We start from the raw sequence: 14870 nt of genomic DNA, 5'->3' as shown, positions 1-14870 counted from the left end.
GGGGGAAGCAAGGTCCTGTACTCCTCCTGAAGCCCATTATGATGAGGAACCACAATGTGACCCATGAGGCTCTTTCACCTGCTGTGGCTCCTTGTCACCGTGTCATGGCAGAGGGATGAAAGAGCTGTTGCCCTGTTGCAGCAGTGGCAATGGGTGCAGCCTTACTGCAGGAGCGAAGCACCCTGCACTTGCCTTTGCACAACAACAGCATTCCACCTTCGTCATGGTACATTTGCTGTTGCTGCCAGCAAAGAGGGGTGGGAAAGAATGGCAGGGATGGATCTTGTGGGGTGGGGACATCTTTCAAGCCTGGCCTTCCTCCTCCCTCGTTGGCAGGGCCAAGAGAAAGAAGGAGGTGGCGTGGGGAAGCACTTCCCTCCCCTGGCTGAGCACTGAGCACCAAAGCCTGGGGGGGGTGGCCCAACAGAAGAGGCCTGGCCCAGTTCTCGCAGCTGTCCTACTGTTTGGCACCTCCAATCACGAGCTACCACCTTTGAAACATGCCGCACCTTTGAGGAAGGTAGGGAGCAATGGCTGGGGCCATGGGGGGCAGCAGAGATGTCAGGGCTGCTTCCCCCCTCAGCAAACCAGGCCTGGAGGAGCACAGAGTTGCAGGCCGAGCATCAGAGGGTCAGAAGGCGCACTCCCATGACGCCCCAACATGTGTTTCCAGCATGCGCTCCTCTGTCCCAAAGTGAGATTGAGTGGGGGGGGGAGGGAGCAGGGGGAAGGGTGGGGGGGGGGCTTCTAGGAGGAGAAGCCCAGCTGGCTTTCCTTTTGGGGTGGGGCAGGGGGAAGACCCAATTAAAATCTGATTTTCCCCAATAAATGGGGAAAATTAAGGCCCAGCGGTCCAGAGTCCAAAAAGGGGGGTGGATCTGTTCATCAGAGGATCAGAGAGGAAATCAGTTGAAATCTGGGTGGGTGGCTATTCAGAGATAGATCTGCCTGAGTCTCTTCTTCCTCCCCCTTAGATTCCCCCCCCCCAGCTTTCTTCCGTAGCCTCATTTTAAGGGGAGGGAGAAGCAAGGTGGGACAATAGTAGCTAAAAGGCTGCAAGGGAGGAGTGGATAGAGAATTCCCTCCATGGTATCAACTGGCTCTTTGCCTCCCCACCTGCTTCAGAGCATTTTCTGTGAGAAAGTGAAGGGCCTTGGTTGGAGGCAATGGGCATAAAATGCAGCAGCTCCAGATCGCACCAAGTTCTCAGACTGGTAGCCCTCTGACCGTTTCTCTCTCTCTCCACTCCCCCAAGTCTAGAGGGGGAAGCACTCCTGTGCTTAAATCTCGTGCTGGTGCAAAGTCCTGATTATTAAAGACGGGGATAGGGAAAAATGCCATTCCTTTCCCAAGGACCCAGGGAAAGTGGAATGAAAATAGGTGTGTGTGTGTGTGTGTGTGTGTGTGTGTGTGTGTGTGTGTAAAAATAATAGCCCAGGATAGCTTCTGCCACAAACAACAGCTGCTGTTATTTTTGCTGAGAGTTTCTAAGCTACACAGCATTCTTTAATAAATACTAACAATAATGAACCGTAATATACAGGTGGAGGGTGAAATCAGAGGAAGTGGTAGGAAGGAAGGAAAGTAGGAGGGAGGGAGGGAGGGAGGGAGGGAAGGAAGGAAGGAAGGAAGGAAGGAAGAGGCTATTGCAATACATTCCCATCATTCCTGAGTTGTGCTGTTAAAAAAATACACCAGGGAGAATTTGTGAAAGAGTGATTGAAATTCCTCACAAAACCTCATTATTCAGGCTAAATTGCCATGTTGGCACTTTGTGATAAATAAGTGGGTTTTGGGTTGCAGTTTGGGCACTCGGACCCTAAAAGGTTCGCCATCACTGCTTTGTACCATTCCAGAGAAGTGGCTATCGAGTCTCTACTTAATAGCCTCCACCCACTTAATAGCCTCCACCCACAATGTCTAAAGGCAACCCATTCCACTGGTTAATTGTTCTCACTGTCAGGAAATTTCTCCTTAATTCTAGGTTGCTTCTCTCCTTGATTAATTTCTATCCATTGCTGCTTCTCTTGCCTTCTAGTGCTTTTGAAAATCAGTTGACCCACTCTTCTTTGTGGCAGCCCCTCAAATATTGGAACACTGCTAGTCCTTCTTTTCACTAGACTAGACATACCCAATTCCTGCAACCGTTCTTCATATATTTTAGTATCCAGCACCTTAATCAGCTTTGTGACTATTGTCTGCACTTTTTCAGAGTATCAACATCTTTTTTATATTGTAGTGACCAGAACTGGATGCAGTATTCCAAGTGTGGTCTTACTAAGGCCTTATAAACTGGCACTAACACTTCATATGATTTTGATTCTAACCCTGTTAATGCAGCCTAGGACTGCATTGGCTTTTTTGGCAGCTGCTCATATTTAAGTAATTGTCCAGTGGGACCCCAGTTTTTACTGCCACTTGATAATGTATGTTCTTTCCAAAAGTATGACCCCACCATTGGCCATTGTTTTTTCCCCTCTCCCAAAGTCTTTGTGGTTACTGGCTGTATTAGGAGGCAGAGCATTTTTTTATGTGCAACTTTAGATTTTTTTTGTCAGAATGTCCTCTGCAGACATTCCAAGGGCAAAAAGTCGGGAGTTCTTATCTCCTAAAATCCAACTACTGATGGCCACAAATGAAAGACAGCCTACTTATCTTCATCATGATCCCTCAGAATCAAAAGCTGAGCTCAGATGTTAATTGATTTAGATGGCAAATCTAAATTTAGATGTTAATTAAACTCAGATGTTAATTGATTTAGATGGCAAAGATTGTCTAAAGATTCATATTATCAAATGGAAGTCTTGTTGTGGCTCTGATAGCCCTCACATTTTGAAGTGGTCTCTGATAAGAATATTTTGATTATGTTTTGAAAAATATAAATCACTTCTAATCATTTCCTTATTTTGCAAATGCACACAGCATATGCAATATCCCTATACAAATGCAAATAAAAGATTAGCTAAGATTATGCTTATTACCATCTTCTACTTCTCTAGTTTCTTCTTTATAAATTATATGCTATACTCCATTCCATATTATATTTAGTTAACAACAATACCATGATTTCAGGAACAAACTGTGCAGGCGGTGTGGTTGGGGTTTCTAGTACACTGAAGTAATTGTGCTGGCCTGTTGTAAAACAATAACAAAATATATGTATAAATTCACATATACAGTGGCAAATTTAATAAATAAAATAAAATAAATAAATATGGCAAGTCTACATCCATCCAGAAGATGTATAGATCTAATTTATCAATGTCTATGTAATATTAGGAGAGTTTCTAGTTATTGATATAAGTAGAATTAAACTTTCATAAATTATGTTCAGTAAGGGTGCCTAAAGTGTCCTAACACTTCAGGCACCTTTATTGAACAGTTTATGAAAGTTTAATTTTGTCAAAATTTCTACTTTAATAGACAAAGAGCAAACAAGAAACAAAGAAGAAATATAGAACAATCAGGAAAACCTACTACTTTGCATGAGAAAAATAATTCAAACTACTTTTGAATGTAGCATTAAGCCTTCACCAAAGACATAAAATTAATTACCATTTTTTTGCACTATAAGATGTTCCAGACCATAAGATGCACCTAACTCTTGGGGAGAAAAACAAAAAAAATATCTGCCTTCTGCCTCTCATCGGTATTCATTTGGTTAGCATCCTTGAAGCAAACAGCAAACAACCTGGTCAGCTTCAGCACATTATCGCAGCCTGAGTTAGCATGAGCAGCTGATTGGTTGTTGGATCAGCCTCCCAGAATACTGGCAATCAGCTTTTCCAGGCTGCAGGGATCGCCATCATCTATTGCTGCCTCCATGGGTCATGTTTTCAGCCTCTGCATGTATCGTTTTCAGCCTGTTTCACCAGCAATTGGCGGTGATAGGCAGCAATCGGCGGTGGTGGCAATCCCTGCTGCCTGGAATGGACTGAAAATGGGATACACAGAGGCCAAAAACAGGGTGTGCAGCGGCCAAAAATGGAGTGCATGGAGGCCAAAAATAGGGCATGCATAGGCTGAAAATGAGGCACAGGGAGGTCGAAAATGGCCAAAGGGTAGAGACCAGCAGGTGGGCGGGGCTTTGGCCATATTCACTTTATAAGATGTACAGATATTTCCACCCACTTTTGGGGGGGGGAGTGTGTCTTGTAGACTGAAAAATACGGTATGTCTTTCTATCACATCAATAGAGAGTTCACTGCACCCAAAGTTTAGTTTGGAGTCGCACTATCTTTGAATGATTTGTATGAATAGTGATTTGTTTTGCTGTCCCTTTCCTCCCAGATCATCCTATAATTCTTTAAGTGATTGGAAGGAACTAGAGGGTTTGGGAGACATAGTTCAAAAATACATTTGAATCTTTAATTTTTGATCTTGATAACACCACTTTAATAAACTAATGGAAAAACTGTTTACAAAAGCTTTGATTCGTTTCTCAATCTACATTTTGCTTCTCTGATTCTGCATATGTTCACATTATAACCATATAATGGAATCATTTTTATAAGATTTATTGTAACCTCTGGAAAGGTTGACTTGTGAGGGGGGAACCATGGATATAACCTTTATCAATTCATTCTTTTTCTTTTATTATATTAACTCTAGTTCAAACTGTATCCTTAAAAATTACAATGATTGATACTTGTTAAAATAATAATAATATCCACCAAGTGATGTCAGAAATTGTTTTTGTTGAGGTTTTTGAAGATGATAATCTCGCATTATTTCTGTAATTTTAATTATTCTGCTGCACAGAAATTACCTGTAATTGTCTTCGCAGGAGACACTTATATTTCGGTTTTCCAAGATCTCTCTCAATTGTGCAATGGAATGCCCTGTGCAAGATTCCCTGGTAATCGAAGCCCATCACATGTTAGTTCCAAGTATATATTATCTCTGTGCTAAATCCTTCCAGAAAATAAAAACTTGATGCCTGATTCCTGAATACATATTTTTCCAATAGTTTAAAAATCACTCTAGTGTTTTCAAGGTAACCTCATTCCTAAACACCCAAATCAGCATAATCAGTCTTCCCCCGAGCACCCACCATTTAAGCAGACCAAAAGAGGCAACAGTACACAGAGAGAGGTTTTTTTTATAGCAAGCATTTTTTTTCTTTTTATACCACATTGCACACATAGATAGGATATTTGGAAGGGGTTTCGCAGTATCATCATTACAATTAAAGAAAATGTAAAATCAGGCTTGGCTGGGGGATGAGGGAGCAATGCATGAAAAAATTATAGATCCTAATGTTTATATTAATAACAAAGGCCCCCCCAGAAGTTTTATACAAATTCAGAATACAAAAGAGGTTGCTGTAAATATGTTTTAGATTCTCTCTCTGTGTCTTTTTTTTTTTTGAAGGTTCACCTTTTCCTCATTACTTTATTTTTGTTTTTTCCATGCTGCCCTCTTTTCTAACCCACCTCTCTTTCTCTTGCTTTGCATGGAGAAAGCATGAAATGGGATTTTTGCATGTGAAATTGGTTTACACAAGCAGCCTGATTGTGATGCAAATGTGAGTATGTTGATGGTAAAAGTTTGTGTGAATGTACTTTGATTCCCTTTCATAGAAAGAAACAGTAAGTTGCAAGATGTTGTTGTGAAGTAAGGGGAAAAACAATAGCTAGTGTTTGCAAGGAAAAGAAATAGGGAAACTTATTTTGTCAAAAGTATGAGCTAAATGGAGAAAGGGGGTGAGATTGCCATGTAGTATTTTAAACTTTTTTCTGTCCTCACTGGTTGTTAACTCAAGGACTTTTTGCCTTGGAAGAGCGAGAGAAGCAGGAAAGGGGGGAGCGGGGTTTTTCTGCTCATTTTAACCATTTTCTCCTTCCCTCCTCCCTCTGCTGAGCCTGTCTGAGAAAGGCGGGACAAATGGGTGACCTGCTCTTGCAGTCTTGCCTTTCACTGTTTTGGTCTCTGTCATCTGCATATAAAAGCTATGCAGATATATTTTCTTTTCTTCTGTGAATTCAATTTTGATTTTTTTTCTGGAAATTTTTGAGGTTTCAAAATCTTAATTAAACCTATATAAAAGAAATGATTTTGAAATATTTTGCTTGCATTTGTAAATGATTTTAATCTAATGAGAATTTGCTTCCATCTGAAGGAATCTGAATCAGACTCACATTTTACTAAAAGCAGAGAATTAACACTAAAGTTGAACCCAAATATATTTCAGAGCATTGACTCAAAATATCTTATTTAGATTTTATTTTTGAAGCTGTTCTTTTTACCTCCCTCTTTTATGTCTTTATGTTTGTGTGCATTTTCAATGCTTCTGAGTCAAGGTGCTCCATCCTATGGCATTTTGTTGTTTGTTAGCAGCACAAGTTGTTGCCCTTTTAGGAATTGTTACAGAGATGGGTTAGATTTTATAATATGTAGAAAGAGAGATAAAATACTTAGGATATTTGAGTAATGAAAGAAGTAAGAAAAATAACACCTGAAGGAGTTGAGGAAATTTCTAGGATTGCCTGGATATTGTAGGCTGTGAATAGATAATTACGCTATTTTGAATGAAGACTTATATGCAAAACTACTAGAAGGAGAGCCTAGTGTTACATAGATAAGGAAATGGCTTTGAGGGTTTTAACCCAGAAGTGGGAAGGAAAAGACAACCAGTGGCATTTTTGTCTAAAATGCTAGACCCTGTCTGTCAAGGATAAACAGGAGATTTAGAAGGAGGATTATTGAACATTATTGTGTTGGGGTAATTGTATTATTGACTAGAGTTAGATTTAATGGATGCTCATTTGTTTATAGATGGAAGGAGAAAGTAGTAGAAGGAGGAAAAGGACTTTTGATAGAAGCTGGAAAGTTACCTTTAGGTTGGTCTGCACAAACCTGTGAAATCAAGCTTTGAATTCTTTTGAAGCTCGAAGCAATAATTTACCTGACTTGGAAGCCAGGATGGCAGTGGTAGAAGGAACTGAATGTTTAATGAAAGTGAGCAGAAGTTAGAGAAAGTGGAAGCAAGTGGAAATGGGTATTGCCTGATAGAAGGCAAATGTTGATTTTGGAAGTACTACATCAGGGTACTCATTGGTGGGCTAAGGTATGATGTGATTTGTTTTTGGAAGTTTCTGGAGGCTGTTGATTGTATACAGTAACTAAACAAATGTGACCATTGTACAATATGAGAAAGAGTTAATAAACAAGTCCTACACATACAGAAAAGGGAGGGCAACATTTAGCATGAGATCATTTCAATACATTCAAATTGATTTTATTAAACTACCTCAAGTGGGGAGACTTAAATATTTATTGGTCATAGTGGATCACTTAACTGGATCGGTTGAGACTTATCCAGTCCTGAGAGCCACTTCAGCAGTAGTCACCAAAACATATATTGGAACAGATAATACCTAGATATGGGATGGTAGAAGCTATAGACACCAACCAAGGGACTCATTTTACTGCAAGAGTGCTGTCATGTTCTATGGAATGCAAAATCATCTATGCCATGTACTGAATGTTTATTCTTGGCCTTGCTCAGATTTCAACCTGCCCAATGGGATATTATACCTTATGAATTCATGTTTGGATTACCACACTTGGAAATTCCACAATATGAAACTAAAGATATTTTGTAAAGAACTGTATATTGTATACTCTTCTTTATCTTACCCCAGAAACAAAAGACTACTACTAGTTGTCCCTTAACACCACACTTCGATTCCTACTATGCTACAGAGCCCCTGACTACGACATCGCACATGCGAACATGTTAACCTCACTACATGGGGTTACCTCTTGCCCATATCCTCTCATCTTCCTGGGCAACCTCAATCTACCTCTTATTAATTGGATAACAAATGAATGTACAACTGAACCCATCCATGCTACCCTATACAACGCTGTCACAAATCTAGGTCTTGAACACCTAGTAACTAACAATATAAGAATCAACAACTGCCTTGACCTCATCTTCTGCAACAACCCAAACTCAATTTATGGACTACAAATAAAAGAACCCTTTTCCAACAGTGACCACAGCATGATAGACTTTTGTCTCAATATACGCCCTTACAAAAATTGTCATAATAATAATATTCCAAACTACAATTTCAAAAAAGCCAACTATGACCTTATAAACACCTACCTCTCATTTCTTGACTGGTAAAATCTATTCTCATCCTGTATCACTGCTGAAGACCACTACAGAGTTTTCCTACTTGAAATCAATAGTCATTAAACTCTACATACCACAAACTACCACAAAAATCAAGAAAAATAAATTACCCATATCAATAAAAAAGCTTCAATCCAAAAAAAAAATCCCTTTGGAGAAAAAACAAAAAGGGACATGTAGCAAATTTCAAAAACCGATACAGAGATATATGCAACCAAATAAAAATTGAATGCACCAATTACCACACCAAGCAAGAAGAAGACCTGCGCACAAATTCCAATCGTGCTTTTTATAATTTTGTGAACAACGAAATTAATGACTCGAGATCTATCCCACCACTAAAAGAATCTAACGGCAAAGAAAATAATGATGAAACAGTTAAAGCAAACCTTTTTAACACATTCTTTGGCTCAGTCTTTGTTAACAGTAATGGCTCATACCCGACATTCCCCAACCGCACCAACAACGACCTAACACATATAGATTTCACTGAAGAAAATGTTGAAAAAGCTCTTCGCAAACTGAAACCATCCCTATCTATAGGATCTGATGGACTATGTGCATACTTCTTAAAAAAGCTTTCCACTAATATAGCAGAACCCCTAAGCATAATCTTTGGAAAGATTATCACGACCAGTTCCCTTCCCAAACTTTGGTCACTAGCCACGGTCATCCCAGTCTTCAAAAAAGGAGACCCCAGCTTAGTTGAAAATTACAGACCAATCTCTCTATGCTGTGTCACCTGTAAAGTTATGGAATCTATCATCAACCAATCTATTATCCTCTACCTAGAAACAAACAATCTAATAAACAATTTGGTTTCAAAAAAAAATTATCATGTAACTTACAACTTCTTCACTGCAAAAAAATAAACAAACACAAACTCCCACTGATCCGTACGCTCACACAGAGAGGGACTTCTCAGGGTGCCGTCCACCAAGCAATGTCGGTTGGCGGCCCCCAGGGGAAGATCCTTGTCTGTGGGAGCTCCTACCCTCTGGAACGAACTTCCCCCTGGCTTGCGCCAATTGCCTGACCTTCGGACCTTTCGCCGTGAGCTGAAAACGTATTTATTTACTCGCGCAGGGCTGGCTTAAATTTTAAATTTTTTACATTCTAAATTTTTAGATGAATTTTAAAGGTTTTTAGGTTTTAAATGTTTTTAAATTTCGGCCAATTATATAATAAGTTTTTTAATTTTGTTTTAATTGTACATTGTTATTGTTTTTATTCTGCTTGTAAACCGCCCTGAGTCCTTCGGGATAAGGGCGGTATAAAAATCTAATAAATAATAATAATAATAAATAATATGGACTACAAATCTTGATCAAGGCAAAACAATAGATGCAATTTACATAGACTTCTGTAAAGCTTTTGACTCAGTGGTACATGACAAACTTCTCCTAAAACTAAAATCCTACAGCATCTCCGGACCCCTCCACAATTGGATATCAGCGTTCCTGTCAAACAGACAACGTGGTCAAAATAGGCAGTGCCCTATCAAATCCTGTTCCTGTCAATAGCGGCATTCCCCAAGGCACTGTTCTTGGACCAACACTCTTCATATTATACATTAATGATCTCTGTGACCATATTAAAAGTAATTGTGTTCTTTTCGCTGATGATGTCAAACTATTTAACACCACCAACAATACAGCTACCCTTCAAAAAGATCTTGACTTTGTGTCAGAATGGTCAAAAACTTGGCAACTCCAAATCTCAACCAGCAAATGCTCTGTCTTACACATTTGAAAAAAGAATCCAAACACTAAATACAAACTCGATGGACATTACCTTACAGATGACCCCCACCCTGTCAAAGACCTTGGAGTTTTCATATCCAATGATCTAAGTGCCAAAGCCCACTGCAACTACATTGCAAAAAAGGCTTTAAGAGTTGTAAACCTAATCTTACATAGCTTCTTCTCCAGAAACACTACACTACTTACCAGAGCTTATAAAACATTTGCTAGACTAATTCTTGATTACAGCTTGCCTGTCTGGAACCCATACCACATTTCAGACATCAATACAATTGAACGTGTCCAGAAATATTTTACAAGAAGAGTTTATTTATTTATTTATTTATTTATTTATTTGATTTTTATACCGCCCTTCTCCCAAAGGACTCAGGGCGGTGTACAGGCAAAATAAAACAATACAATATAAAGATTAAAATACCATAAAAAAACTTATTTAAATTAGCCTGAAATTAAGAATTTCCATACTAAAAACCCCGTTTAAAATTGATAAAATTTCCCAATAAAACTAATTTAAGCCAGCCCCGCGCGAATAAAGAGATGTGTTTTTAGTTCGCGACGAAATGTCTGAAGGTCAGGTATTTGACGTAGACCCGGGGGAAGCTCGTTCCAGAGTGTGGGCGCCCCCACAGAGAAGGCCCTTCCCCTGGGGGCCGCCAGCCGGCATTGTTTGGCGGACGGCACCCTGAGAAGTCCCTCTCTATGGGAGCGTACGGGTCGGTGGGAGGCGTGTGGTAGCAGCAGGCGGTCCCGTAAGTACCCAGGTCCTAAGCCATGGAGCGCTTTAAAGGTCATAACCAGCACCTTAAAGTGCACTCAGAAGGCCACAGGCAGCCAGTGCAGCCTGCGCAGGATCGGTGTTACATGGGAGCTACGTGTAGCTCCCTCTATCACCCGCACAGCTGCGTTCTGGACTAACTGAAGCCTCCGAGTGCACTTCAAGGGGAGCCCCATGTAGAGAGCATTACAGTAATCCAAGCGAGAGGTAACGAGCGCATGAGTGACCGTGCATAAGGCATCCCGATCAAGGAAGGGGCGCAACTGCCGAACCAGGCGAACCTGGTGGAAGGCCCCCCTGGAGACGGCCGTCAAATGATCTTCAAACGACAGCCGATCATCCAGGAGGACACCTAAGTTGCGCACCCTATCCTTTGGGGCCAATAACTCGCCTCCAACAGCCAGCCGCGGGTGCAGCTGACTGAATCGGGGTGCCGGCATCCACAGCCACTCCGTCTTGGAGGGATTAAGCTTGAGCCTGTTTCTCCCCATCCAGACTCGTACGGCTTCCAAACACCGGGACAGCACTTCAACAACTTCATTGGGATGGTCCGGGGTGGAAAAGTACAGCTGGGTGTCATCAGCGTACTGCTGGTATCTCACCCCGAAACCACTGATGATCTCACCCAACGGCTTCATGTAGATGTTGAACAGCAGGGGCGAGAGAATCGACCCCTGAGGGACCTCACAAGTGAGGCCCCTCGCGGTCGACCTCTGCCCCCCTGTCAACACCGTCTGCGACTGGTCGGAGAGATAGGAGGAGAACCACCGATATACGGTGCCTCCCACTCCCAATCCCCCCAACCGGCGCAGCAAGATACCATGGTCGATGGTATCGAACGCCGCTGAGAGGTCTAATAGGACCAGGGCAGAGGAATAACCCCTGTCCCTAGCCCTCCAGAGATCCTCCACTCCTCTGAATACAACAAAATACGCCACCAGACTTGAAATCTTGGGTTTAGAAAACTTAGAACTCCGCCGCCTTCGACAGGACCTGTGTTTAACTCATAGAATCATCTATTGCAATATCCTTCCTGTTAAAGACTACTTCAGCTTCAATCACAACAATACAAGAGCAAACAATAGATTTAAACTTAATGTTAACCGTTTCAATCTTGATTGCAGAAAATATGACTTCTGTAATAGAGTTGTTAATGCTTGGAACACACTACCTGACTCTGTGGTCTCTTCTCAATATCCCCAAAGCTTTAACCAAAAACTGTCTACTATTGACCTCCCCCCATTCCTAAGAGGTCTGTAAGGGGCATGCAGAAGAGCACAAATGTGCCTACCGTTCCTGTCCTATTGTTTCCTTTCATTATATCCAATTGATATAGTTATTGCATACTTATGCTTATATATATATATGCTTATATATTATATAGTTACTTTCATGCTTATGCTTATATATACTGTTTTGACAAAATAAATAAATAAATAAATAAATAAATAAATAAATAAATAAATAAATAAATAAATAAATAAATAAATAAAATAGCTCAAATCCTACCTCATGAATTTGCTGTCCATAAGTTCCAGCCTGGCGATTGGGTCCTGATAAAAAGCTGACGTGAGGAAAAACTTAGCCAAGCCTGGGACAGGTCCTACTAACTCCTGTTGACCACTGAAACAGCAGTCTGGACAAACAACAAAGGGTGGACCCACTACACACATGTAAAAGGACCAGTTGATGAACTTAAAGAGTGGAAAGTGGTTCCTAGAGAAGACCCGCTGAGAATAAACATTACCAAAATCTGATTGCATGCATGGGTTTTGTTTTGTTGGGTTTTGTTTGTGATTTTTTGGGTTTTGTTTTTTGGGTTTTGTTTGTGATAGCCTGTTATTAAACACAGCTGCTTGCAATTACTGCAGGCTCGAGTCCCACCAGGCCCAAGGTTGACTCAGCCTTCCATCCTTTATAAGGTAGGTAAAATGAGGACCCAGATTGTTGGGGGGGTAATAAGTTGACTTTGTATATAAATATACAAATAGGATGAGACTATTGCCTTACACAATGTAAGCCGCCCTGACTCTTCGAAGAAGGGCGGGATATAAATGTAAAAAAAAAAAAAATTCTCATTGCAGGAGTACCAAATTTTTGATTTTTCCTGCCTGAGTGGTGGCCTCTGTTATTCCATCTGAAGATCCCAAAAGAAGGTTTGGAACTTTGGACCCTACAAGACGTGTTGGTTCTGTGATTTTTTTTATTTTTTTTATTTTTTTATTTTGTCATAACAGTACATATAAGCATTAATATGAAATAACTATATAATATATAAGCATATATATGAGCATAAGTATGTAATAACTATATTAATTGGATATAATGAAGAGGAACAATAGGACAGGGAACAGTAGGCACGTTTGTGCTCTTATGCACGCCCCTTATTAGACCTCTTAGGAATGGGGTGAGGTCAATGGTAGATAGTTTTTGGTTAAAGATTTTGGGATTTTGAAAAGAGACCACAGAGTCAGGTAATATGTTCTAAGCATTAATAACTCTGTTACAGAAGTCATATTTTCTGCAATCAAGTTTGAAGCGGTTAACATTAAATTTAAATCTATTGTTTGCTCTTGTATTGTTGTGATTGAAGCTGAAGAAGTTTTCAACAGGAAGAACATTGTTGTGATTGTGGACCAGTATGCACTTGTAAAAAACCTTGTGATATAGTAATAGTGGAAGACTTGGAAGATTAAATGTATAAGAATTGGAGCATTTAACCTGATCAGCCTGCCTTGAACACAGTAGTCCTAGGAGATAGTGATATCATAATCCCTGAAAATATAGGATGTTTCGATTTAATGCAATGGTTATAATTTTCTTATAGGAAGAACTAATAGTAGGAGAATATAATGCAACGATTAATCTGAAAATATATGATTACAAGCAAGGGTCTTTTCTTTGCTTAATGTAACCTTTTAGTCTAGATTTAACCTGACACAACCTAGTAACCCATTTGAAAATGCACCTTGACTGAGTGATTATGGAGAGATGTGGGTAATGAAATTCTTAACTGGCATGCTACAGATGGCTTATATTGGATATATGGAAAATTTGCCTATGTGCAATTGCCTAGCTGTTGGTATGGAGCATGTGTATTTTCCCCTCCACCGCCCATGCAACAAGGTGTCACACTGGGTGTATCTGTTTATGTGGAAGCAGGCCACAGATCTACAATGAGTGGCCTCCAAAATTCAGGTTTAAGGACCAGCCACCTGGGCAGAAAATGGAATGTGAGGTTATAGAACTCCCATTTATATGTTGAATAGGCTTATAAAGTTACAGCCTCTGCTTTAAATAATAACTAATGAAGCTGCTATTGATTTAACTTTAACGGCTAAATAGCAGACTCAGATTAAAACAGTACTTTATTAAAATAGACTTGCTTTACAGCTTTTCTTACCAACAGAAGGAGGTGTGTGTGGAAAATGTTATCTCAAATTGTTGTTTGCAGATAGATGGTCCAGAAAAACTTAAAGAGGAGATTGCTGCCAGGATGGGAAAAACTGCCCACGTCCCAGTGCAGACTTGGACTGGGGCAGTTGACTTCAACTGACTTGGCAGTATCTTTTCTGACTGGAAAAGGATTGGGTTTTTTATCTACTTAGCCTTTGGAGGTCTCCTTCTTCTCCCCTGTTTCATCCCTCTAATCCAGTTTATGGTTACATCTCCCATCACTGGGATGACTGTCATTGCCTCCTTGATGACCTCTACCAGCCCTGGTAGCCCAGCTAATATGGTTCATAACACTATCCCCAAAGAATATGCTCCCCTACTTCATCATTGACAGGAAGTATCGTGTCAACGATGGAAAAGCTATTTGCTTTTATTATGAATTGCTTATGCTACTATATAATTGTTACTGGTTAAACTAATATTTGCTGTTTGCTTCTGATATGATATACTGCTAGAAATCATTTATTATGAATTAAGATTTGTTATTGGATTCTGCTTATATTATATTATTGTATACTGTCAGAAATTAGTAATAACAACAACAACAACAACAACAACAACAGAGTTGGAAGGGACCTTGGAGGCCTTCTAGTCCAACCCCCTGCCCAGGCAGGAAACCCTACACCATCTCAGACAGATGGTTATCCAACATTTTCTTAAAAAATTCCAGTGTTGGAGCATTCACAACTTTTGCAGGCAAGTCGTTCCACTTATTAATTGTTCTAACTGT

General features: G+C 40.2%; 1 protein-coding gene across 2 annotated transcripts in view; it reads right to left on the bottom strand.

Moving 5' to 3' along the window:
- LOC131203278 (ADP-ribosyl cyclase/cyclic ADP-ribose hydrolase 1-like) overlaps positions 1-14870 on the bottom strand; it is a 107583-nt gene that overhangs the window by 1761 nt on the left and 90952 nt on the right. Inside the window, exons 7-8 of one of the 2 annotated variants that reach the window (XM_058193312.1) lie at positions 4769-4855; positions 3062-3132 (exon numbers count right to left, since the gene is read on the bottom strand). In XM_058193312.1, coding sequence (XP_058049295.1) covers positions 3069-3132; positions 4769-4855 — 151 coding nt within the window. In that variant the 3' untranslated portion in view covers positions 3062-3068. The remainder of the gene's footprint in view (positions 1-3061; positions 3133-4768; positions 4856-14870) is intronic. The other variant, XM_058193313.1, reaches the window with a different exon arrangement.

The sequence above is a fragment of the Ahaetulla prasina genome, chromosome 8, assembly GCF_028640845.1.
Source record: "Ahaetulla prasina isolate Xishuangbanna chromosome 8, ASM2864084v1, whole genome shotgun sequence".
NCBI classification, from domain to species: Eukaryota; Metazoa; Chordata; class Lepidosauria; order Squamata; family Colubridae; genus Ahaetulla; species Ahaetulla prasina.
This window is presented reverse-complemented; position numbering and strand designations above follow the sequence as displayed.